Raw genomic sequence first — 25,132 nt, 5'->3', positions numbered from 1 at the left:
AAGGGGTCTCCTTTCCCATGTTTGATTCTAATTCCTACCGCGGTGATGTTAAATTGGGGTGTAACGTCATCATAAGAGCTTTGACTGGCAGCTGCAGTCACGGAGAAACTTGCGTATCTCTGTTCGGGAATAGCAGATAGAGCGTAGGCTCTCTTTTTTGCTCTATAAAATAGTTTTCTTTTAGAATCACTCATCTTAGCAGTAGGATATACATGAAAAGAGAAACAAATTAAGTTTGAGTGAAAATGTACATTTTTTGCACTCTCTGGTCAACTGACTCAGTGACTCAAATGACTCAAAAAACCCTATTCACTTTGGTGAGTGACTCATTCAAACTCGATTCAGTAAAAAGAATCAAATTTACCATCACTATTTTCTACAGTCATGGAAATTACATGGGTCAACGATCTTTGTATTAAGAGGGACCTGATTGGTCACTCCCCTGTCTGCTGCATTCAGGGACCTCATGAACACAAATTTACAATATCAGATGTGATTCAGAAACATAATTGAAAATTGCCCTGAGAAATGGCCCTACACAGTCCTATTTACATACGAGCAAGCAAGCAAACAATTTATTTACATAGCACTTTCAGAACAACTCCGAGCTGAAAACAAAGTGCTGTACACTTGACATGCCCCAAAATGATACATTGAATAAAAATTGAAATAAAAAATAAAATATAAAATGATAATTAGAATTAAATTTAAAACAATAAAATCAGGGTCATACTGTGTCATACGCCAAGAACTAAATATGGGTTTTAAGATGTGTTTTAAATCCATTTTCATCCATTTTTTTCCACTTACAACATATTGTACAGGATATTGCAATTTGGGCATCTCACAAGACCTTTCCTTATTTTCCACAGGAAGTAGGCACAGTGAGACAAATTGCACCAATAAAATGTGTAAAATTAATGGATTGTGTACATTTTTGTAACATCCTAATGATACAGGGATTAAACACCATACAAGTCAGAGAAAGCAGAATCACATTCCTATCACATTCAATTTGTTATGTTGATTCATCAATTTTCCAGTTCAGGCTCCTATGATAAAGATTACCTTATGTTATGTCATCATAGATGAAGGTATGCACAACTGCATCCAGTGTGAACTTCCTGCTGAACTACATGACTGGATAACATCCATACTGGAGACAGCAACTCCATGTTGGACTTCTGGAGGCTGGAGCTGGTTCTGCTTTGAACCCGAGAAAACCTCCAGTTGTTCAACAATCAGTTCATCACAGGTATGTTGTCACTGGCGCTGTTGAGCTGTGTCTGAGCCTCTGATGAGATCGTTGTTTTCTCATGATGAGACATTGAACTCTTTGATTATCCAGTATGATCATGAAGGGTCCTGACAGAAAAACATTCACCTCTTCACGCAGCTGTGGCTGCAGATGTTACATTATTGTCATTACAGGGTGGGCCATTTATATGGATACACCGTAATAACATGGGAATGGTTGGTGATATTAAAGTCCTGTTTGTGGCACATTAGTATATGTGAGGGGGCAAACTCCTCAAGATGGGCGGTGACCATGGTGGCCATTTAGAAGTCGGCCATCTTGGATACAACTTTTGTTTTTTCAATAGGAAGAGGGCCATGTGACACATCAAACTTATTGGTAATGTCACAAGAAAAACAATGGTGTGCTTGGTTTCAACGTAACTTTATTCTTTCATGAGTTATTTACAAGTTTCTCTTTGTTCACAGCCATTTACATGTCGAAGAGGTTAACACGTGAGGAGCGGATCAAAATTGTGTTGATATCTGGTGAACGCAGTAACCGGGTCATTGCAGCAGATTTCAATGCAAGACACCCTACGAGACCACCCATCTCCCATGCTACAGTTAGCAAACTGCTTGCTAAGTTTCGTGAAACTGGTTCAGTGTTGGATTTGCCAAAATGTGGACGCAAGAAAACTGTCACTAATGAAGAAACATCAGTGGCTGTCCTAGCTTCATTCAGCAAGATCCCACAGCGTAGCACTCGCCGCATGTCACTGGAGAGTGGCATTAGTCGAACATCCCTTCGGCGGATATTAGCTACTCACAAATGGCACCCTTACAAGCTCCAGCTACTGCAGCATCTCAACGAGGATGACCCAGATCGGCGCACAGAATTTGCAGAATGGGCAAAACAAAAATTGGAACAGGACCCTCAGTTCACGCAGAAGATTTTGTTCAGTGATGAGGCAAACTTCTATGTGAATGGTGAAGTTAACAAACAAAACCACCGCTATTGGTCTGACACTAACCCACATTGGATGGATCCCTCCAAGACTGTTGGAACAACAAAAGTGATGGTTTGGTGTGGTATATGGGGTACAACGATAGTGGGTCCATTCTTCATCAATGGAAACCTCAAGGCCACTGGATATTTGAAATTGCTACATGATGATGTGTTTCCCTCTTTGTGCACTGAAGCTGGCACGTTCCCTGAGTTTTTCCAGCAAGATGGTGCACCACCACATTATGGGTGCCAGGTCCGAGCATTACTAGATGAACAGTTTCCTGGAAAGTGGATTGGTCGTCGTGGGCCAGTTGAATGGCCCCCAAGGTCTCCCGATCTGACCCCCTTAGACTTTTATCTTTGGGGTCATCTGAAGGCAATTGTCTATGGTGTGAAGATACGAGATGTGCAGCACCTGAAACTACGGATACTGGATGCCTGTGCTGGCATTTCTCCTGCGGTGTTGCTATCAGTGTGTGAAGAGTGGGAGAAGAGGGTTGCATTGACAATCCAACACAATGGGCAGCACATTGAACACATTTTATAAGTGGTCAGAAACTTGTAAATAACTCATGAAAGAATAAAGTTACGTTGAAACCAAGCACACCATTGTTTTTCTTGTGACATTACCAATAAGTTTGATGTGTCACATGGCCCTCTTCCTATTGAAAAAACAAAAGTTGTATCCAAGATGGCTGACTTCTAAACAGCCACCATGGTCACCACCCATCTTGAGGAGTTTGCCCCCTCACATATACTAATGTGCCACAAACAGGACTTTAATATCACCAACCATTCCCATGTTATTACGGTGTATCCATATAAATGGCCCACCCTGTATAGCTCATGACACATCACTACAGTGGTATGAAAGTTTTTGCCCCCTTCCTGATTTCCTATTTTTTGCATGTTTGTCAAACTTAACTATTTCAGATCATCAAAGAATTCTAAATATAAGACAAACACAACATAAGTAAACACAAAATGCAGTTTTTAAATGAAGGTGTTTATGATTAACGGGAAAAAAATCCAAACCTACATGGCAGAGGGTGAAAAAGTGTTTGCCCCCTAAAACTAATAACCAGCATTATACAAACTTCACTGAGCTTACAGCTTACCAGTATTAAAGACGGCTGGCACTGAAAGGATATTGAATTTTGATGACATGTATTTAAAGACACACACACATTCTTCAGCTATGCCTTTGTTGTTAGCTTGGCCTTGGTGAGCTTCAGCAGATATTCCTGAACTTTGTTCCTCACAAATTTTGTAATAATCTCGCAAGATTTTCAATTTTACCTTGGCAGTTCTTTTCCAGTGCTAAGACATGATTATAGATGTCAGCAAAGTCCCTGAGCATGGGACAACATTCCTCCTCTACTCACATTCTTGGTTACTGCAATTTGGAGATGATTTTGTTCAAAATGCACCCATCTGAACCCTCGTCCCCCTCACCATCCCTAGTCCCAGGTGGCTGTGATTGTGGAAGGCTGCGGTTCCAAGAACTGGAGGTTCTTGGATAGGTCTTCGCCGTGTGGCTTCTTCAAATTACTCCACCTGGAGTTCACAGCTGGTGTGGGTGGAGAACGCCCACAACTCAATGACATCTTCAGCCACTGGAGTGTCTCCCTTCGAGGCCTCCCTGGGATACCAATCCCCGTTGCTGTCTGTCTCGGAAGGGGAACTCCCTTCCCTTCAATCCAGCATCACATGCGTCGTTGTCGCCACCTCTGGAGATCCAGATCCTCAGGTCAGTGGAACAAAATAAACATTTGGCAGATTGTCATGTTTCAACTCCCACATATCAGGCTGATCAGAAGGTCTGGCTCTCCACCAAAAATGTACCTCTGAGGACCAAATCTAAGAAGTAGGAAACTTGGTTCATTGGCACATTTGAGGTGCTGTTAATTATTAACCCAGTGACTGAGCGTTTTTACAGTGGAGCGTTTGTAAATATTGAGTGTTGGAGTTGTTTACCTGTCACACCACTGACCACAAAAACTGAGCGGGAGTCAGGAGCACATTTACAGAAGCCACGTCTGTGGAAAGTCTTTCAGTATTGTTCACATTCCCACTGTAAATAACAGTGAGAATTTACAAAATCCTCCATTTTGGTCCCGTTCTTGCCATGCACTCTGAAAAACGACGGGAAGTATTAGTGATTGTTATTGTTTTATTTTGATATCACAATTAAAAAAATGATTGTTTGTGTCAAATTCCTTTAAAAAAAATCAATTTCTAAAATGTAGCATGTTTCTAAAATGTAAAATGTAGCATGTTTTGGATTTAGAACATTGGTTGGACTACATGTGTAGAGAGTCATTTAGCAGCATCACCTAAAGAACACCACTACACCTGTCTCAGCAGCATCAATAAGGGTTTAGATCTCTGCTCCATTATTAACATATAATAACTCCAGCGTCTCCTTGCTGTTGGGTAGTTAAAAAATAATAATTACCTATGAAAGAGAAAAAAATGTGATGTAATCTTCATGTACATAAAGTTCAGAATCTCAGGTTTCCAGAAATGACTTTTTACTTTAAATTATTTGGACTCATTCTAATCATTGTTGAGCTTTTGATTTTGTTTAAGTATATGCCAAAGGTCTAATTGTGATGTATATGGAGGTAAAAGGTGAGGTAAGATGAGTTAGTTCCCCTTCCAAGTTACTCAACAGTGAAGCTTGGGAACAATCCCACAGCTGAAAACATGGGGTGGTTCTATTGATTTAGTGGATTTAGAGGAGTGGAGCCTGTGGTTTAATTTGACACAACACGGGAAACCTCAGCCGGCCCGGACACGGAAAGGATTGACAGATTGATAGCTCTTTCTCGATTCGAGAGATTTGGGCGATCGTGGCTCAAGAGTTGGGAGTTCGCCTTGTAATCGGAAGGTTGCCGGTTCGAGCCCCAGCTCGGACAGTCTCGGTCGTTGTGTCCTTGGGCAAGACACTTCACCCGTTGCCTACTGGTGGTGGTCAGAGGGCCCAGTGTACGGCAGCTTTGCCTCTGTCAGTGTGCCCCAGGGTGGCTGTGGCTACAATGTAGCCACAGCTACATTGTACAATGTAGCATCACCAGTGTGTGAATGGGTGGATGACTGGATGTGTAAAGCACTTTGGGGGTCCTTAGGGACTAGTAAAGCGCTATACAAATACAGGCCATTTACCATTTATCCTCTGAGCAGTGCGGAAGATGGCAGTGTTGAGGGCATGGTGATGGATCAGTAAAGCCATCACAATTTACTTTTGCTGTGGAGTGCTTTATTCCAAGACACTGACATTGTTTTAAGATGTGTGGATAAAGTTTGGCATTCCAGGAAAACCAGCTCTCTGATCCAGCGCAGAATCAGCACAGAGCTGTGTGTCTCCTTGTTGCAGGGCTGATAAGATGAAGGGTTAGTGGCTAATTCTGCAACACTGTTGTAATGTTGTGAAATGACAGTGAAAGGGGAAGTATAATGATTGTGTTGCTCCAAGGTGGTTTGACAATAGCGAGCAGTTTACTGCAGGCTGGAAGAAATTTCAGACATGGGGTTCATCCAGAGTGCAGTGCCTGGGCACGGCCACGAGGTGGTGATAGAAGTTGAGATGGGTCAGGGTTAGGGTCTTAATGAGGGCTTTGATGGGTGACCTTCAGTCCAGTTGGTGGTGTGTGCCTCTCCTCAGACCTGGCTGCAGTCTGCTGATTATAGAAGAATCTGCAGTACAGAAAAGCAAGAACAAGCAGACCCCAGACCCACTGCAAACACTAAATAACGAGACGACTCCATGTGGGTGCCAGACTTAAGAAAATCTTTGTGCAGAAGCGAATCGTGTTTCTCTCCAGAGATTCGTGGGATGATGTTTGCATGCTTCAGCTCCACCCTGAAGCTCTGAGTCTGCCATTGGATTTTACCATTCACTGTGAACTCCAATGGAGGGCGTTTTTAAACGCAACACAGCACCACCTTTTGATTACAGTCTCTCACAGAGGGCCTGCTCACCTATTACTGCTGCACTTTGCTTAAGTTTAAAACAACTTACAATATCAGATCACAGCTCATCATTTTCATACTAAACTTGGAAAAAAAGGATGCTATGTCAGAAATGGACTGTGGTCAAAGAACAAATGTTTGATTTTAATGAGCCAAATAAAAAAAATCACATAAATTAAAAAGTCAGCGACAAACAGGTCATAAGACATTTTTACTATTAGTACTTTATTTAAATGTTGCTGTTTGTAGGTGAGATTATAGATAAAGTTTTATTGGGGATGACCACAGTGGGGGTCACGTGTTAAAGTTGCAGTTAAGAATCTGCAGGAAATGAAGTTATCTTTTTTAAACCTCACCCTGCATGTCAGCGCGCGGGTCTGTGGACGTGGCATGCGTGCTTCCTTCTTTACTCTCGTGAAGAAGAACCAATGAGAAAAGAGTCCGCGGACAGCAACCCTCTGACATCATCGAGGGGAGCATGACATATAACTGAGGTGGACCAATCAGGTCGAGGGAAAAGTCTGAGGCGGGCTCTGATTGGCTGCGGAGGACCAGAGGCGGCTCCGCGGGGTCGCAGACAGCGGGGCTCGGTGTGAGGAACGAGCAGAGCAGCGGTCGCCAGGTGTAAGGGCACGCGCACAGGTGAGAGGAGAGCAGGTGAGCTGATGCTCCAACAGCTGTAGCAAGTTTGAGGCAATTTGCAGTTTTATGAATATCAACGTTAAACAGAAACTGTGATGTTTGTAAAACCAGAGTTTATTATCATGTGACTGACGTTTGCGAGAGAAGCTGACTGTGAGTGAAAATATTCAAAGAGGAATTTAAAGCTTAAAACGCGTGCGTGCGTGTGTGTGTCTGTGTCTTTGTATGTGTGTCACAGTGTGTGTCAGGATGGTGCGTCCAGTGCTTGTGTTCCTCATCCTTGCTGTGGTGGTTAGCAGCAGCAGTAAGCCCACAGAGAGGAAAAGTCGGGTCCATCACGAGGAGCCTCTGAGCGCGCTTGAGCATGACGACCAGAAAAACTTCGACTACGACCACGAAGCGTTTTTGGGACAAAAGGAGGCCAAAACCTTCGAGCAACTTCCTCCAGAGGAGAGCCGACGCAGACTCGGGTGAGTTCAGGTCATCTGAAGCTTCGCCTGGTTTTTCTGAGTGATGAAGAGAAGCAGGCCGGCCTCGGCTCTCCACATTGAAGTACAGCCCGAGCAGACTGTGGCTGAGCGCTGTGCAGGGACCACAGAGCATAATGAGAAATTCAGATAATCACTTCCTGTAGCTGCGTCATGCTGACCGTGAGGAAATAGACGTCCTCACTGGTCGAATCGTCTCCACCTCCAGCTGCTGCAGACGCAGGAGAAACTTTACATTTTCAACTCACATACTCAGCTCGGCTGTGTTCACAGAAAACTCAATACAATTAAAATAAAGTCCAGTGTATTTCCTGGACCTGTGAGCTCAGTTTGGGTTCAGTTAGGTTAGATATTTCTCAAGTCCAGTCTTTATTTTTGTTGCCTCTCATTAAGATGTTGTTTTTGGCTTTGCGCTCTGGTAATTCGTGTCTCTGCAGCATCATCGTGGATAAAATTGACACTAACCGCGATGGTTTCGTCTCTGAGGAGGAGCTGAAGGCCTGGATCAAAAATGCTCAGAGGAAGCACATCTATGACAGCGTGGAGCATCAGTGGAAAGACTTCGACTTGAACGGCGACGGCCGCATCAGCTGGGACGAGTACAGGAACGTGACATACGGCAGTTATCTGGGTCAGGACTCCGTCTGAGGTTATTAGGTCTTCTTTGATAAATGTTATTGTGCTGTAACCAATCTGATCAGGTCTCTCATTGCTTGGCTCCAGATGACCCTCCAAAGGAACCAGAGTACAACTACACCCACATGATGTCGAGGGACGAGCGGAGGTTCCGGGTCGCAGACAGGAATGGAGACCTCATCGCAGACAAACAGGAGTTTACCGCTTTTCTTCATCCCGAAGAACACGAGTACATGAAGGACGTCGTGGTGCAGGTGAGACTGATGTCGTGGGGTTATGTGACCCACTGTTTCGTTTCAAATATTTAACTTTCTTTTTTTGTCACAGGAAACGATCGAAGACATCGACAAGAATGGAGACGGGTTTATTGACCTGAAGGAGTATATCGGTGAGGTTTTATCGATCAGGTGGAGCATTAGAGGAAACAGGGAGCAGCTGATCAGGAGGTCAGGCCTTTACCTTCTCCTGACAGACGGACTAGGCAGTGATGGTCTCATGATGAAAATGGACCTTGGAGCCTATGCATGCTTTTTGTGATGTCAGGCAGCAGGGGGCAGCACTGTGACGAGCTCGCTGCTGAATACCACAAAATTTACCTGCAGCTGAATTTATTCTGTGCGCTGCAGCTTTCCTTTTTATGATTAGCCAATCAGAGTGCTTGTTACGTGGAAGTGTGTGTGTGTGTGCGTGTGTGAACAGACTGTAACCAAACAGATAACAGATTTAAGTTCCTCTTCTAAGTTTGGTCACTTCCTGTCACGTCCAATTGCCCTACCCTGAGCCTGGTTCTGCCGCAGGTTTCTTCCTTTTAAAAGGGAGTTTTTCCTTCCCACTGTCACCAAAGTGCTTGCTCATAGGGCATCGTATGATTGTTGGAGTTTCTCTGTATTATTGTATTGCCTTGAGGAAAATGTTGTTGTGATTTGTGCTATATAAACAAACTGAATTGAATTGTCGTAGGTGACATGTACATGTCTGAGGACGGCGAGGAGGAGCCTGAGTGGGTGGCGACAGAGCGTCAGCAGTTCTCGGAGTTCAGAGACAAAAACAAGGATGGGAAGATGGACAAAGAGGAGACGATGGACTGGATCCTTCCCTCTGACTATGACCATGCCGAGGCCGAAGCCCGACATCTGCTGCATGAGTCTGATGCCAACCAGGTGAGGCTGAACCAAAAGCGCCCCTCGCAGCTTTCTGTTTACCTGCTTGCATGTGTAACAGCTGATGTTTGTGTCTTCAGGATGGAAAACTGAGCAAGAAAGAGATTCTGGACAAGCATGAGGTGTTTGTCGGAAGTCAGGTGACAGACTTTGGAGAGGCGCTACTGCGACACGACGAGTTCTAGAAGGTCACATGATTGAAGCGTCGCTGGAACAAACTGCTTCTGGATTTTGGTGGAAACTTTATGGAGATAATTTATTTTTAGAGCCAAAGAAGAAAAAACAGTTTTGATGTTCAACAGTTACTGCCAGGTTGTTAGGTCAGACTTTTTTATTTTTCGTATGTGTTTTTGCTCCTCACGAGTTTCTGCAGTACAGAAGCGTAAAACACTGACCCGCCATTTCACTAAAATCCACTTTTATTTCATTTAGCGTTGAAGAAAATTATGTCATTGGGACACAGGTGGACTAAAAGGAGTGCTCATGTGAGTTCAGGTGAGAGCGCCTTACTGTCGTAGCTGTGTTGGTCATTCGGAAAAAAATCTCACGTAAACGTTTTACGCTTCGTACTTCAGAGCGTTGCCACTTTGGAGCAAATAACAAATGTTTTTATAAAGATTTAAAGATGCCTTAAAGCTTAAAAAAATCTACAGACAAAGTCTGAGTTTTATGTCACATTTTTACCTGTTTATCAATAAAAAAAAAAAGTGAAACTCAGAGTTTGGTTTCGTGAACGTTTTATTCAGAAAGTCTAAAGAAAGACACTTCACTGTTTTTAATGTTTATTTTTGCCTTTTATCTAAACACGTATGTTCTACAGGAACATAGATATCAGCTGATTGTGTGTACGTATAAACTGTATTTACATAACGATGAGTATACAGGAAACATTCGTCCTCCAAACTCTGACCTGTGAAAGTCCTCTTCAGCTCAGTCACGCCCTCTTAAAAGTCCTTTGTGTCACTTTGGTGTAAGCATTAAGAAGCTGTGGACACTTCAGTCTTTGTGGAAACTTCGGAGGATTCGTCCATTTTCTTTCCAAACACCATCTCCATGATGCAGCCATTAAACTGAGAACAGAACAGAAGAACTCATCATCACTTCAGCGGCAGGGACAACTCAAACTGTCAGAGAAAAGCTGCGAAAAACTAAACACTGCATTCTGCACTGTGTTATCTGAGTGTGCTCACCTGTTTGTTCATGAAGACGTAGATGAGCGGGTTGTAGACGCAGGAGCTCTTAGAGAAAAACGCCGGGATGGTGACAAGTCGATAGTCTTTGTTTTCATCTGTGGAGTAGGCAAAGTAAAGAGCTGCCAGGGCGTACGGGCCGTAGCAGGTGACGAAGGACCCCACCATAACGATGATCATTCTTGACACCTCCTTCTCCGCCTTCTGGGTGGAGGCCGACTCAGCCTGCTGGGCTGCAACCTGCAGAGGAAACAGCAAGTCTAAGCTTTAATGGAGTGAAGTTCTCAAGCTCCAAACACACAACCAGCAGAGACTCAGTTAATCACTTAGTGCTGGCTGATTGATTGGGTGAGTGAGTGAGTGAGTGAGTGAGTGAGTGATTGATTGATTGATTGATTGACTCACCGCTCTCAGAGCACCCAGCAGCTGGGAGTAGCAGAAGATGATGATGGTGAGAGGAATGATGAAGCAGGTGACCATGAGGAAGTGTGTGTAGCTGGTCGTGTTGTACTCCTCATTGTGAGTATACCAGTCGGGTCCACAGGAGCAGCCCAGACCTTCAGGGATGTACCTACCAACACAGACAGTCAGCTCACCTGTGCAGGACACACACGGCCAGAATCACCTGGTTCCTACAGTACCTGCTCCAGCCAAAGAAAGGTGGGCAGGCGCAGCCGACGCCCATGAACCAGGTGAAGGCCACTGCAGCCAGAGCGTGATTTGAGCCAAACTTAAAGGCTCCGAACGGTTTACAAATGACCAGGTACCTCTCAAAGGAAAGCACTGCCAAAGACCAGGCGGTCACCAGACCTGAGGAGGAGGGAGAAACACACCATTGCACCTGCACACAACTGTACACATCCTGCCGATGGATCGGGTGGTTTACCTGCCACGGAGCCCACAGCAGACTCCAGAGCACACAGCGTGTGACCCAGGAAGTAGTAACCTCGCATGGAGGCTAAGAACACCTGACTGACGGAGAAGGTGACGAAGATGAAGCCGGAGAAGGAGATGTTGACAAGAATGAAGTTGAGTGGGACTCTGAGCTTCTTGTACTTCATTGTTGCCACGAGAACAATGAAGTTTAAAGGTGTGCCAGCAAAAAGGACAAAACCCATAAAGGCGGCCTGCAGGTAAAAGGCCCAGACAGGGGCCAGGTAATACTGGGGCCCCTCAAAAGGACTGACTTTGGAGATGTTCTCGTACAGGTGGAAGTATTTTCCCATTGTGACCCTGAGCTCTTTGCCGCCGCCGCTGTGTCAGCCTCTTATGTACGCTCATAAACCACTTACAGCAAAGATTATGCTGCTGGGATTTTTCTAAACTTTCAGGATTAAGAACTTCTGACTCCTTAATCTGCTTACAGAAGGTTTTCTCTGTGAACACACGGATCCACCCAAGTTCACTTCACTGCTCAAAAAAAACTTTGTGCTTTAACGGTGACCGCAGTCGCATGCACGTCTTATTTAAATATTTATTTATTATTTTGGTAAATGGCTCTGGGATTAGCCCTTTAACTCCAAGGAATTGAACCTAGAACCATGTGGTCAGTGGATGAGTTTTCCCTCTGTTTCCAAACAAACTTAATTTAATGATTGATTTCATTAATTAAATTATTAGTGTTCAACACATACTTAAAACAGCAATCATATTAACAGCCAATAACATGACAGTAAAACTTTAATTATGCTAAATGATTTATCTGTACTCTTTAAGTTTGGTTACACGTAATAACTAGAAACATCAGCATCCCGCCAACCAGCTCACTGTTGTGGAGAGGTTGGTGGGTGAGAAGCGAGGTACACTTGGACAGGTCACAGATTCAAACAAGGATCTCTTTTAGTGAGGCAACAGAGCTGACTGTTGCTCTGCTGCCAACTCTAAAAATCCTTCTTACAGATGAAGAGGTAAGTCCCTGCTGTGTGATATGGTTCGTGATGGGTTTATAAAGTTTTTAGTGTAATAAACACAAGCTGTTGTCAGGCCCACTGCAGGGCGATGAAGACGCCTGATGATGAAGAGCAGCAGCAGGTGGCTGACGGATCTAAATCCAATAAGAGTCTTTTGTTTTTCCGTGTGCCCGACTTCCGATGTAATCCGGATATTTCAGATTTACCTGACCAGATGATCCTCCTCAATCCTCCAAATCCTTAAAACATCGTCACACAGTCAGATTAGAAGACTCACGACCACTGAAATGGTTAAAGGGGTTCAGCGTGAGGAAGACTGTGAGGAAGAGGAGGAGGAAGAACACCGAGCCTTTAAGAAGGAGCTGTCCTCCAACCTTCATCACTTCTCCTGCTCAGAGTCTGGAGAGCGTCGCAGACAAGAAGAAACTGCTCCGTCTCCACTTCTGTTGCCCATTTTCATCCTGGACCAGACTGACGAGGAGACACATTTATTGACTGATCGATTGATCAGTGGCTGTAATGATTGCTGACCTTTAGAGCGGGGGCTGTATCATAACCAGGCTGTGAGCTGCATGGAGCATGGGTATGATACGACCTCAGTTTGGAGGTGACTTGCAGCCTTAACAGACTGATTAATCATTGATGTATTGACTATTGATTACTTGCTACTATGGATTATTGATTAAGTTCCTGGTGGTTCAGGTATGAAGACCGGAGATTATGTCTGCTGCTTTCACTGTTTAATGTTAGGTTTCTGTTTGTTGTGAGTCTGTGCTGTAACACTAAAGGTCACAGTGGCCTCAGGTGTTCATGTATCCTGTATTATTTATTTTCATCCTTAATGTCTGTTAAATAAAAAAGAACCTGCTGATCAATGAAGTAATTTGATTGTGTGAATCATTACTTTACTATAAACATTTAAATAAAACTCAGAAGCTGTTTTGGTTTAATTATTATTTTTAATAAAATTCCTTTTTGGAGCATTGAGGCACACTATTACTCATCAGATTTATTATCCTGTTATTACAATTATAACTTCAGAAATGTTTTTAACTTCCAAACTTCTGATTATTGAAACTGAATCAAACTCCAAGCAGCTCAGTTTTTTTCTGTGAATAAAAATGCCCCACTAAAATGACTTATTGATCAATCAATGCCCTAAATTTTGTTCACAGATGACTTAAAGCCGTGTTTCTTTGGGTTTTAGAGCAGTTAAATTCGACTCGATCATCAGAGCTCAGAGCACGTCATCAGGTCCCTGAACGTCTCTTTATCCAGGACCTCTTTTCCTTATAGGGCTTCATTTATACTAACATCATTAGTCAGGGTCAGAGGTCACAGGAAGTGGGAGATGAATGCGAGAAATGAACCCAAGGTTTGTCAGTCTACCTGAGAGTAGTCGCCACAGCCTGCATCAGGTTTGGTTTAGTTACAAAAAAAATAAATCTGGAAGCATCAGAAACATGTCAGTCATAAGAACTTTAGCTCACATCATCAGCTGTTGTTGATCTGTCTGTAACTTGCAAGCCTGAACAGCTTCATTAATATCAGATATGAAGCTGAGCAGATGTTGCCACTGGTAAAACTCTTTAACATTGATGTCAGTGATGAAAATAACCCTGTACCTGCTACTTGTTCATGTTCCGCTAATAAACGAAATGATCAAAAGTGTATTTGTATTCACTCAGATTATCTTTGATATTAAGGTTTGTTTGATCTGAAACAGTGTGACTGCACACGCACACACACACTCAGGGTTAAATGTGATGATTTTAAATGTGTGTAGATTCTTCGATATCCAGGTTCAGCATGTTAATTCAGTAATTACAAACATTGTAAGTGTAAGTGTTTGTGAACAGATTTATTTTTATTTGTACTCCTCTGTGTATGATCCCCTCTGTAAATCGCCTTGCTGTAGTGGAGGACTTTTGTGTCCCAAGTATCCATGGAGCTCTGTTGGCTTGGGGAGCCCGGTGGTAGGGCTGCTCAATCTGCTCAACATTTGGCAATAAACCCTTTTCTGATGCTGATTCTTCTGAAGTGTGGTTGGCCTCTCTGTCACAGACAGGGTGAGGAGTTTAGTCTTTTGAGAGGGGCTCAGAGTAGAGCTGCTACTCCTCCACATTAAAAGGAGCCGGTTGAGGTAGTTTGGGCACCTGACTAGGATGCCTCCTGGGTTGTTTTTAGGGATGCCCCAGGGCAGACCCACTCTCACTGCAGAGATAAAATCTCTCAGCTGAAATGGGATCATCTCGATGTTCCCCCTGGATGAGCTGGTGAAGGTGACTGGGGTCAAGGAGGTCTGGTCTTTTTGGCTCAGGCTACTGCCCTCACCACCCAAACCCAGGTGTGAAGCAGAAGATGGATGGTTATGATAAGTTGTCATTAAATTTAAATTCATTTTTTTATTGTACTGCATTGTAATTTATTGTATCGTATTATTATCGTGTCCCTTGTTTTGTTTTATTATAATAAATAATATACTGCATTTTATTTCATCATTTTATTTTTTAATTACCCTCTCACAGAAGTCTTCTTCCGGGAGGACAACGCGGAACTTCTTTTGGTGCCCGTGTTTCCGGTGGGACCGGGATTGCCGTTGCAGCGGAAAGCCTGTGAGATGGCGGTCGGCTCTCGGAGCGTTTAGGACCCTGAACCCGGATCCGAGCACCCGGACCCCGAGCTGTCTGCCTCACCGCGTCCCTGTGTCTGACCCGAGCTATGGAGGGCGGCAAACCGAGCCTGGCGCTGGTGTACCAGGCGGTCCAGGCCCTGTACCACGACCCGGACCCGGCCGGGAAGGAGCGCGCCTCGCTGTGGCTGGGAGAGCTGCAGAGATCGGTGAGAGGGCGGGGGGGAGAGGCCCGGGCGGGCGGAGGTCGCTTCGTGTTTTCGGGGATCTGTGTGAAGCGGATCTCAGGGGTTTACCTGTGTGAAAACGCACAGGTGAAGTGTAGTGCGCAGTCTCAGAGGAGCCACCGCTTCCGTTAGCATAACAGCTAAGCTAAAGAAAATGAATGGAGGAAAACATGCCGAGCTAGCTGCTATGCTAACTGCTAGCTGTCTGTATGTTACTTTGCCTGCCTGCGCACGTGTGTGTGTCTGTTTGTTTCTTTCTCTGTGTGTGTGTGTGTGTGTGTGTTTGTGTGAGAGAGTGTGTGTGTGAATGAGTGAGTGAGTCACCTTGCTGCAGGTGAATAAATGAAGCGCTCCCCGCCTGTGTTTGGACTTCCTGTTTGCGGTTCCGGCTTGTTTGTTTTTATTCAGCTGTTAGCATGTTAGCATGGTCACAGTCAGGTGACCTGGGGTAAAAGGTCAGCCACTGTGCGTGAGGGCTGAAGTTATGCAGGTGAAAGTTTCCCCCTGTAGCAGTCAGCTGATCAGTGAGCATGCTCAGTCGGGTGTTTGTGGAGCCCCAGCTTCAGTCACGTGAGAACTAATTCGAGCCTCTCAGGTGGACCTGAGGAGAACACCTGAGGAGAACACCTGAAGAGCTTCAGGTTCAGTCAGAAGGTGGTTGATCTTTTGGGGACAACAGATCAAACGGTTCATTGCAGTGTCACCTAGCTGGAAACGTGAGGCTGTTGTTCTGGTCAGATGTTAATGATAAGGAGCAGAATCAGCAGACAGCCCACGATTCAATCTTATGAAAATAATTCACTGAAGATTTGTTTTTTTTAACATTTTACAATGTGCGAGTATTACAGTAATGTTCGCAATCACCACCTTTAAACTGTAGATTATGTTGTCAAAGTTAAACTTTGTTAGTACCTGTTTTATACAACAATGTAACATCATCTCTTCATTTATTTTCTTACTAAGCTCACCAACATTTCACTAAGACCTCCATAAATGTTGCCGTAATATGGGTCAGTCTGCAACTGAATGGAGTCAAGTTGGCAATTATGTGCAATCTGTTTGAGATAATACAGCAGTTACCTGATAAAGTTGCCTCCTTCAATTTAGTCTGAAGTCCTCTTGTTCATATTTTAATTAGTTTATTTATTTTTGTTTGGTGTCCCTGTATAGATAAAATATCATAATGTTATGCAGTGTCGATTTTTTTCTTCTCCCATTCCTCGCTATGACATCATTTCCTCCTCAGATGTATGCTTGGGAGGTGTCAGACCAGCTGCTGCAGCTCAAACAGGACGTGGAGTCGTGTTACTTCGCCGCACAGACAATGAAGATGAAGATCCAAACGAGCTTCTACGAGCTCCCGCCAGAGACCCACAATGCACTGCGAGACTCGCTGCTGACGCACATCCAAAACCTCAAGGACCTGTCGCCCATCATTGTAACCCAGGTAACTACACCTGTTCCACCGGTATCAGCATCTGATTGGAGTCAATAGGACTTCATTGACTCTTGACTGATCCTCACCTTTTGTACTCGGCTTGAGTCAGCTGTAAAGTTGTCTCAGTGGGGTTTCCCTGGAGACAGCTGATTATTGCTTTAGTTAAGAGGAATGAGTGCTGTCACAGAATCAGCCTGAGAAATATTTCTTACCTGTGATGTTTAATGTTGGCTTGAGCTGGTTAACACCTGCTTTAATACATCTGTGTGGTTGTTATCACACCTTGTCGGAGGGCGGGGGTTTAACTGTAAAAAGTAAGCTGAACTTGCAGTGACATCATCAGGGTTTAAAAACAGGAAATTTGTTTGTGAGAGTTCTTACTTGAGTAACTCAGACCTTCATCACCCTTTCCCTTAGCTGGCTTTGGCGATCGCTGACCTTGCCCTGCAGATGGCGTCCTGGAAAGGATGTGTTCATACACTGATAGAAAAGTAAGAATTCACAAAATCGGCTAACACAATGTTTTCTCTGAAGCTGGTCAGTGACTAACCTGCTCCTCTGTCTCCACCCCTGCTCAGGTACAACAATGACATCAGCTCGATGCCCTTCCTCATAGAGATCCTCACCGTGCTCCCAGAGGAAGTTCACAGTCGCTCGCTTAGGATCGGAGCGAATCGGAGGACGGAGATCATCGAGGACCTGGCGTACTACTCAAGCACCGTGGTTACCTTGCTGGTGAGACACCTGTCAGACAGCTCAGTAATATTTCTGTCTGAACACCACTGAATGTTGATCGTATCTGTTCACCGGGCCAGTGGCTGTTTAACTGTCACATGATAGCCACATTAGCTGCATGTTGTCATTAAGGTAGGGGTGTGGCTAGTAATAAAACCATAATGATAATGTGGCGGAAACTGTTATCACTCTAAAAATGGAGATGTCACTGATGATGTCACTAATCTTTATTTAAACAGGACTCTGACTTTATTTGTCCTCAGACAACCTGCGTGGAGAAAGCGGGGAATGACGAGAAGATGCTTATTAAGGTGTTTCGCTGTCTGGGCAGCTGGTTCAACCTGGGCGTCCTCGACAGCAACTTCATGGCGAGCAACCAGTTGCTCATGGTGCTTTTCCAGGTCCTGGTAAGTGTGAGAGTGCCGTCAAAGTCAATGATCTGATGATCACATGAGCGTCTATCTGGAATCATGTGAATATTTCTATGTTACCCCAAACTGTCTCCACAGCAGAGGGATGAAACCTCTACCAACCTCCACGAGGCGTCCTCCGACTGTGTGTGCTCTGCGCTCTACGCCATAGAAAACGTGGACACCAACGTCGCATTGGCGCTGCAGCTCTTCCAGGGCGTCCTGACGCTAGAGACGGCCTATCACATGGCAGTAGCCCGAGAAGATCTGGACAAGTGAGGACAGCTCTAGTTCTGATTGTGGCATTCATGTGTTGTTTACATATTGTCAGTAACACGTGTGTTCAATTCTCATCCTCAGAGTGCTGAACTACTGCAGGATCTTCACAGAGCTCTGCGAAACCTTCCTGGAGACCACGGTCAGGAGTCCAGGACAGGGCATGGGAGACCTGAGGTCCCTGGAGCTGCTGCTGATCTGTGCAGGACACCCCCAGTACGAGGTACGAACACACCCCATGGCATTGCATATGACATGGCATATGAAGCTCCTGTGTGTTCTAATTTGGATGTCGGCCTGTCTGGTCTGCATTATGGTTCTGTGTGTGATTCTGTTCTCTGTGGTCCAGGTGGTGGAGATCTCCTTTAACTTCTGGTACCGTCTTGGGGAACACCTGTACAAAATCAATGACCCGACTTTGCACGCCATCTTCAGACCGTACATCCAGAGGCTTCTGCACTGTTTGGCCCGGCACTGCCAGCTCGATCCAGATCATGTAAGAACCTGAACCTGAACCTTTTCATGCTGCAGTCTGGCTCCAGATCCTTCTGTGTAAAGTTTTTATGATGCTGAGTTTGAACACACTAATGTAAGTTGAACCCTGACTGTATTACCTGTCCTCGTTGTCTCCATGGTGATGTTCCAGAATAATGCTCACAGGTGTGTTCACTGTGAGTGATCAGTAATCAGTGAATCAGTTTGAATGTGAAGTCAGGAACACAAACAAACTAAAATGTCAGCATCTGTCAGACTTCCAGCTCTGGCTCCACCCACAGGTAGCATCACCTGTGTTGGCTTCAGGTGTTCAGGTCATGAAATCTTAGTCTGAATCTTTCTCCGTCCACAGGAGGGAATCCCGGAGGACACGGACGACTTTGGCGAGTTCCGGATGAGGGTGTCTGACCTCGTTAAAGATGTCATCTTCCTGGTTGGCTCCATGGAGTGCTTCGCTCAGGTAACTAATCCTCAGGTGCTTTCAGGCTGGCAGGTGGCATCTGTTTCACCTTTATTCTTTCATTAACATCACTTTCTGTCCTCAGCTGTACTCCACGCTGAAAGATGGGAATCCTCCCTGGGAGGTCACAGAGGCCGTCCTCTTCATCATGGCTTCCATCGCAAAGAGCGTCGACCCGTGAGTATCTGCGTCACTGCCACAGGAAGTTCTCTCAGACACGTTCATCAGGTAAACATGTTCTCCATGTCGGATTTCAGGGAGAACAACCCGACGCTGACAGAGGTGCTGCAGCAGATTGTGTTACTTCCTGAGAGTGTCCACATGGCGGTGAGATACACGAGTATCGAGCTGGTTGGCGAGATGAGCGAGGTCGTGGACAGGAATCCCAGATTCCTTGGTACGGAGGAATGATCCTGAACAATGGCAGTGTCCTGATGATGCAGTCAGCCATGTTTTAACTTCCTTGCCTTTCAGGATGTCGTAGCTTCACAGTTGCATCTGGGCATACTGATTAATCTTTTGTACTTCCTGTCAGACTCTGTGTTGAACTACCTGATGAAAGGTCTGCGAGAGAAACCGCTGGCATCTGCGGCAGCGAAGGCGATCCACAACATCTGCTCCGTGTGCAGAGATCACATGGCTCAGCACTTCCACGGGCTGCTGGACATCGCTCGCTCACTGGACTCCTTTGCCCTTTCCACAGAGGCTGCCGTCGGCCTGCTTAAAGGTACCTGCACTGACATCATCACATACTTGTACTGTACCTGCCTTGACATTATCAGATACTTGTGGTCACATTTAGAAGGTACAAGGCTTAAATCTCTGACCCAGGTTTATCCTCATGAGTGGTGTAGATGCAGCATGCTCATGTGTAATCACATCAGTGTACTATTACCTGTACAGGTACGGCTCTGGTCCTGGCTCGACTTCCTCTGGAGAAGATCGCAGAGTGTCTGAGCGACCTGTGTGCTGTTCAGGTCATAGCTCTAAAGAAGGTCAGAGGGGTGTGTGTGTGTGTGTGTGTGTGTGTGTGTGTGTGTGTGTGTGTGTGTGTGTGTGTGTGTGTGTGTGTGTGTGTTTGTTTACCTATGTATTTACTTCTTTGTGTTTTAGCTTCTGACTGAGCAGTCCACGAACGGTAAATCAGCTGATCCGACGGTGTGGCTCGACAGGTTGGCCGTGATTTTCAGGTGAGTTCACCTGTTTGTTTACGTCCAGTATAACTTTAATGAAACAGCTGACGGTGGACGCATCATTTCTCTGCAGACACACAAACCCGATCGTTGAGAATGGACAGACTCACCCATGTCAGAAAGTCATCCAGGAGGTAACACACCTGCGCTTACCTGGAAGTCTGATTTGAATAGAATGATTTGAATAGATGTGATAGAGATACCTTTGGTCATGTGACTTGCAGATCTGGCCCGTGTTGTCGGAGACTCTGAACACTCACCAGGCTGATAACCGCATCGTGGAGCGCTGCTGTCGCTGCCTCAGGTTCGCTGTGCGCTGTGTCGGGAAAGGCTCCGCCTCCCTACTGCAGCCGCTTGTCACACAGGTGAGACCTCATATCCGACAGGGAGCAGGAAGCAGGTTCAACAAACTCTGAGTTTAAAAATAAACTCTGAGCTTCCAGAAAAGCTGATTAGAGCTTTTCCAATCAGCTTTGAGTATGTGCACCATGATGTAGTCAATCAGCAATCAATTAAATGAAGTTTGAGTGAAGCAAGTGTTGTAGAAACTTGTCACACAAAATAATCATCTGTGAACCGATACAAAGCAGTTTGCCAGACTCCAGGGGGCGCTGTGACTAAAGTGTCAGCAATTCTGATTGGTTTGGAGAGAATCTGTGATCCCTGATGATGCAGTGTTGTTTTGTTTCCAATGAAACAATCACGTGTGTGTTGTTGTCAGATGGTGGGCGTGTATCAAGTGTATCCACACTCCTGCTTCCTGTACCTGGGCAGCATCCTGGTGGATGAGTACGGTATGGAGGAGGGCTGCAGACAGGGATTACTCGACATGCTACAGGTGAGCACACCTGGGCACTGAGGCTCCACCTTTCTGTTATGTGCTCACTGAGCTGGTCAGTGATAATGATGGTGGTGTGGCTTCCTCCTCCTCAGGCTCTCTGCATGCCGACCTTCCAGCTGTTGGAGCAGCCGAACGGTCTAAGGAATCACCCCGACACTGTGGACGACCTTTTCAGGCTGGCCACCAGGTGAGTCTGAAGCGCCGCCCATTTGAGCCAGGTGGTGCCATGCTCCGTAGCTCTGCCCGTTTTCACCCGCCGTCCTCGTCTGCTCAGGTTCGTCCAGCGAAGTCCTGTCACACTGCTCAGCAGCAGCATCATCATTCACATCATCCAGTGCGCCATTGCCGCCACCTCATTGGACCACCGAGACGCCAACTGCAGCGTGATGAAGTTTGTCCGAGACCTCATCCACACAGGAGTCGCCAACGATGTAAGTCCAATGGAAACGTGCTGTAAACGCCAGTAATGTCACAGGAGTCTGCTTCACCTTAACACCTGTGGGTCTGCAGCACGAGGAGGACTTCGAGGTGAGAAAGCGTCTGATTGGTCAGGCTATGGAGCAGCACGGCCAGCAGCTCGTCACTCAGCTAATGCACTCATGCTGCTTCTGTCTGCCGCCGTACACGCTACCCGACGTCGCCGAGGTGCTGTGGGAGATCATGGTGTTCGACCGGCCGGTGAGTACGTGGTCAGGCATCTCGAACCTGTGTGCATGCTCGGGGTGTCAGGTGACTCTAGGTGCTGATGATGGCGTCCTTGTATTGCAGACGTTCTGCCGCTGGTTAGAGAGCGCCCTGAAAGGTTTACCGAAGGAGACGTCAGGCGGCGCCGTGACAGTCACCCACAAACAGCTGACTGACTTCCATAAACAGGTCACCAGGTGAGATAACACAAGCTGTTCTACTGTCTGTCTCTCAGGGGCAAGTAATAGTCAGGTAGTAAGTGAAGCATGTGTCTCTGAAAGCAACTTAAAGAAACTCATATTCAGTGTTGGGCAAGTTACTTTGAAAAAGTAATTAATTATAGTTACTAGTTACTTCTTCAAAAAAGTAACGGAGTTAGTAACTGAGTTACAAGATTCTAAAAGTAATTAATTACTTGAAAAGTAACTATTGCCTTACTTTAAAAAAAAAAAAAGAAGTTTAACCCTCTGGGGTCCAGGGTATAACTGGCCATTTTAACTACTTTTGATTTTCCCTCCACATTTCACCTTTAAAAACTATTTACTTTGCCTTGTTTGGTATCATTCTTTGCAGCACAACCTCACGTGCCTGAACTTAGTTATGTTTTCATTTTGACATACTGTATTAACACCACTGATCTAAAATCAGACAAAAAACATAAAATCTGAGTAGAAAAATTGATATTTTTTACTGTAACAACCACAAACATCTTTAATGAATCATATTTCATAACTTTAAATGCAAATATAAATTTTCAATTTTAAAATCATATGCACAAGTTTTGCAAACAGCAAAGTTATTTGCAGCCATTTACTTTTTACCCTTTTTTTTAACCATTTCAAACTATTTACAGAACAATCAGCTGTTCTGCATTCAATAAGATGCCACACAAATTATTTGTGCCACTCCAAAAAAAATAATTTCTGTCCACTATAAAGGAGAACAACACAGCCTGATACCTGCAGGTCTGACACCAGCAGGTGTATCACTCCTTTTTTTACCTGGAGACAGCAGTCGCCTCATTGTTCTGACACACAGCACAAAACTATCCACAACACTACACACTAACTACACAAGACAGCACATTAACTACACACTCCAAACACGCTAAACGTCACAAATCTCTCGCATCTCAAAACTCGCTCTCTCTCTTTTTCTGCTGTCTTTCTCTCTCTCTCGCCCTCACTCCTAAAACTTCTCCCTCTTCCAAAACAACCAAATGTCATGTTGCCATATCGTTTTTTTTGATTGGTCGACATGGTGCATTTTTCCACCAGGGGTGTTTTTTGTTTTGTTTTTTTTATTTTTTGCTCATAAGCAGAGAGTGCTTGCTAGTGCTGTCCTTAGACAGTAAACGTGACAAAACTATTGAGGAAAAAACGCCGCGTATATACTGTTTATCATGACTTTGGTTTTACGTGGCCTGTCAACACAATTTAAAAACTGGTATATATATCACCTTGTTGCTTTGTCATCTTGAAGTGGTCATGTGATTGGCTTACCACGACTACTTTATTCGCAGCACTCATGCGATTGTTTTGCCCCCTTAGCTCCAGGTGTTGTGCCAAAAAGTGATCGTCTGTGATTGCGGTCCGCGGGAGCGCGTGCCGCTGTTTAAAGCCATAGCGCCCAGATTACTTACGTAGACAGGTACTTCCGTGCAACTGATATAAGATGGATTAAACTGAACACAGCTTCAACGTCTGTTTGTTAAAAAATAGTAACGCGACCGCACCGTATTTTCTTGTTAGTAACAGCGTTGTAACGATAGAAATAGTAATTAGTTAGATTACTCGTTACTGAAAAAAGTAGCGCAGTTAGTAACGCCGTTAGTAACGCTGTTACTTGTAACGCTGTTACTTGTAATGCCCTTATTCCCATCACTGCTCATGTTGTGTTCAGGCGAGTCAATTATGTCTGTGAGGCGTTCAGGGACAGGCGTTGCTGTCTGTGAGGTGTTCAGGGACAGGCGTTGCTGTCTGTGAGGCATTCAGGGACAGGCGTTACTGACTGTGAGGTGTTCAGGGACAGGCGTGGCTGACTGTGAGGCGTTCAGGTAAAAGTGCCTGAGGTGAGTGGCAGGTTTTGTCGAGACTCGCTCGTCTGACGGTGGAACGCAGACAAACTGGAGTCCGGATTGAGCGAGTCTGGACTTGTCCTGACCTGATATGGAGGTTTCAGGTGAATGAAAAACACTATGCACTGGTAAAAAAAACTCTTCCAACTGAGGAGTTTTTTTCCTGGAAAATTGATCTCATGATCTGGTTAAATGTTTTTGATAAACGTTCAGTGTGTGGAACACCTGCATAGGTGACAAGTGGATAACCTCACATTTGTTGTTCTGCAGCGCTGAGGAGTGTAAACAGGTGTGCTGGGCCATCAGAGAGTTCACCAGACTGTTCCGATAGCTGCAGCCTTCTCGCACCGCCAGGTGAGCCTGTTCTCAAGTACACTCAGGTGTGTGTTCAGTTTGTTTGCGTCTCTGATATGTTTTAAGACTTCTTTTTTTTCCCACAGGTAAATCTTTTTGTTGACGAGCATTCAGAGGTGACGGCAATAATCTGCGTCTGCAGACGAGGATCCAAAGGGATGAAGATGATGAAGGACTTCGAATGTGAACAGGGCGGCTCACTCTGAAGGACTGACAGATTGAAGACTGATTGGACAGAATGAGTCCACCCCAGCTCACCTGAACTCACCTGACCTCACCTGCAGCAGGTGGTGAGTGGGCGGGGCTGGGTCCGGCAGGTGGGCGGGGTCAGGAAGCTGCGGTCGTGAATCGGAGGATGTGCCTGGTCAACAGTTTTTAGAGATTTATTTTTGGACTTTGGTCGTGGTGGTTTTTTTTTTTTGGTTTTTTTGTCCGTGCCATAAAAGGAGCCAAAAGATTTTCCATGATGCTCTTGGCTGCAGCGTGCTGCGGGAGGATTTGGCGTCACCTTTGACCTTTTTAACTTTGGTTGAATTTTAGTTGTTCTTCCACAAAGTGAAACAGAGTGAACTCTGGGTAATGAGGCGGAGAGACTGACACCATGACATCATCGGTGATGTAGCCTTGTTGTAAACAAATAAAAAAAAAAAACTGCTCATCCAGTGTCTCTGTTATTACTGTCACCTCACTTACCTGTGCCAGTTGGTCAGACAGCTGCATGGTAGCCAGGTGTTTGGGTTCTCGCTCTGGTTAGCAGGTGTTAGAAGGAATGAGGTTAATGTTTCCTCCATCATCATGGTGACCTGATGAATTGGCTCTGAAGGGCGCGGAGGCTTTCTAAAATAATAGAAACCTTCATCACAGAAATCTTCAAAGTCAAACAGAGCAAATCTTTTTGCTCCTCCATCACAGACACTCCAAGGTTGGTTACAGACTCGTGAAGGCAGTGCAGCAGCTTTATTGGTCATCGGAGGGCGTGAGTGAGCTGGTGGTTTGCATCGTTCCAGGCCTCATGCTACTGCACAGAAAAGATGGAAAAAATTTCTCTGTATGTGGAGCTGTTG

The 25,132-nt window shown here is 45.1% G+C and overlaps 3 protein-coding genes across 4 annotated transcripts; 2 read left to right on the top strand and 1 right to left on the bottom strand.

Moving 5' to 3' along the window:
• Positions 1–6,771: 6,771 nt before the first annotated feature.
• calua (calumenin a) lies at positions 6,772–9,827 on the top strand. 2 transcript variants are annotated; one of them, XM_063460807.1, is made up of 7 exons: positions 6,772–6,862; positions 7,101–7,332; positions 7,788–7,981; positions 8,074–8,240; positions 8,314–8,374; positions 8,947–9,146; positions 9,227–9,827. In XM_063460807.1, the coding sequence occupies exons 2-7, from the start codon at positions 7,112–7,114 to the stop codon at positions 9,329–9,331; spliced, it is 948 nt and encodes a 315-aa protein (XP_063316877.1). In that variant the 5' UTR covers positions 6,772–6,862; positions 7,101–7,111; the 3' UTR covers positions 9,332–9,827. The 2 variants fall into 2 exon arrangements, with proteins under 2 accessions (XP_063316877.1, XP_063316878.1); XM_063460808.1 differs by having other exon boundaries at positions 6,783–6,877.
• Positions 9,828–9,939: 112 nt separating this feature from the next.
• opn1sw1 (opsin 1 (cone pigments), short-wave-sensitive 1) lies at positions 9,940–11,562 on the bottom strand. The gene is made up of 5 exons (XM_063460806.1): positions 11,223–11,562; positions 10,978–11,146; positions 10,742–10,907; positions 10,337–10,576; positions 9,940–10,216 (listed from the first exon to the last, which is right to left on the bottom strand). Exons 1-5 carry the CDS (start codon positions 11,560–11,562, stop codon positions 10,124–10,126), a joined length of 1,008 nt encoding a protein of 335 aa, XP_063316876.1. The 3' UTR covers positions 9,940–10,123.
• A 3,249-nt stretch (positions 11,563–14,811) lies between these two features.
• tnpo3 (transportin 3) lies at positions 14,812–24,719 on the top strand. Its single transcript, XM_063460322.1, has 23 exons — positions 14,812–15,087; positions 16,352–16,552; positions 16,961–17,034; positions 17,122–17,278; positions 17,542–17,685; positions 17,788–17,963; positions 18,049–18,187; positions 18,314–18,460; positions 18,812–18,919; positions 19,005–19,096; positions 19,177–19,316; positions 19,455–19,646; positions 19,823–19,914; positions 20,033–20,109; positions 20,186–20,246; positions 20,337–20,477; positions 20,834–20,950; positions 21,046–21,140; positions 21,228–21,384; positions 21,464–21,631; positions 21,722–21,834; positions 23,985–24,068; positions 24,155–24,719. The coding sequence occupies exons 1-22, from the start codon at positions 14,968–14,970 to the stop codon at positions 24,043–24,045; spliced, it is 2,772 nt and encodes a 923-aa protein (XP_063316392.1). The 5' UTR covers positions 14,812–14,967; the 3' UTR covers positions 24,046–24,068; positions 24,155–24,719.
• Positions 24,720–25,132: the final 413 nt, after the last annotated feature.

Source organism: Pelmatolapia mariae, linkage group LG17 (genome assembly GCF_036321145.2).
Source record: "Pelmatolapia mariae isolate MD_Pm_ZW linkage group LG17, Pm_UMD_F_2, whole genome shotgun sequence".
Taxonomy (NCBI): domain Eukaryota; kingdom Metazoa; phylum Chordata; class Actinopteri; order Cichliformes; family Cichlidae; genus Pelmatolapia; species Pelmatolapia mariae.
This window is presented reverse-complemented; position numbering and strand designations above follow the sequence as displayed.

Bases quoted from the DNA above. Each gene is read 5' to 3' on its own strand.
- opn1sw1 (XM_063460806.1), bottom strand. From the start codon at position 11,562: ATGGGAAAATACTTCCACCTGTACGAGAACATCTCCAAAGTCAGTCCT. The intron at 10,577-10,741 runs GTGAGTCAATCA...TTTCCTCTGCAG, and splicing joins TGCTGGGTGCTCTGAGAGCG to GTTGCAGCCCAGCAGGCTGA. The intron at 10,217-10,336 runs GTGAGCACACTC...TTCTGTTCTCAG, and splicing joins ACGTCTTCATGAACAAACAG to TTTAATGGCTGCATCATGGA.
- tnpo3 (XM_063460322.1), top strand. From the start codon at position 14,968: ATGGAGGGCGGCAAACCGAGCCTGGCGCTGGTGTACCAGGCGGTCCAG. The intron at 16,553-16,960 runs GTAACTACACCT...CCTTTCCCTTAG, and splicing joins CGCCCATCATTGTAACCCAG to CTGGCTTTGGCGATCGCTGA. The intron at 19,915-20,032 runs GTCAGAGGGGTG...TTTGTGTTTTAG, and splicing joins AGGTCATAGCTCTAAAGAAG to CTTCTGACTGAGCAGTCCAC.
- calua (XM_063460807.1), top strand. From the start codon at position 7,112: ATGGTGCGTCCAGTGCTTGTGTTCCTCATCCTTGCTGTGGTGGTTAGC. The intron at 7,982-8,073 runs GTCAGGACTCCG...GCTTGGCTCCAG, and splicing joins GACATACGGCAGTTATCTGG to ATGACCCTCCAAAGGAACCA. The intron at 8,375-8,946 runs GTGAGGTTTTAT...GAATTGTCGTAG, and splicing joins TGACCTGAAGGAGTATATCG to GTGACATGTACATGTCTGAG.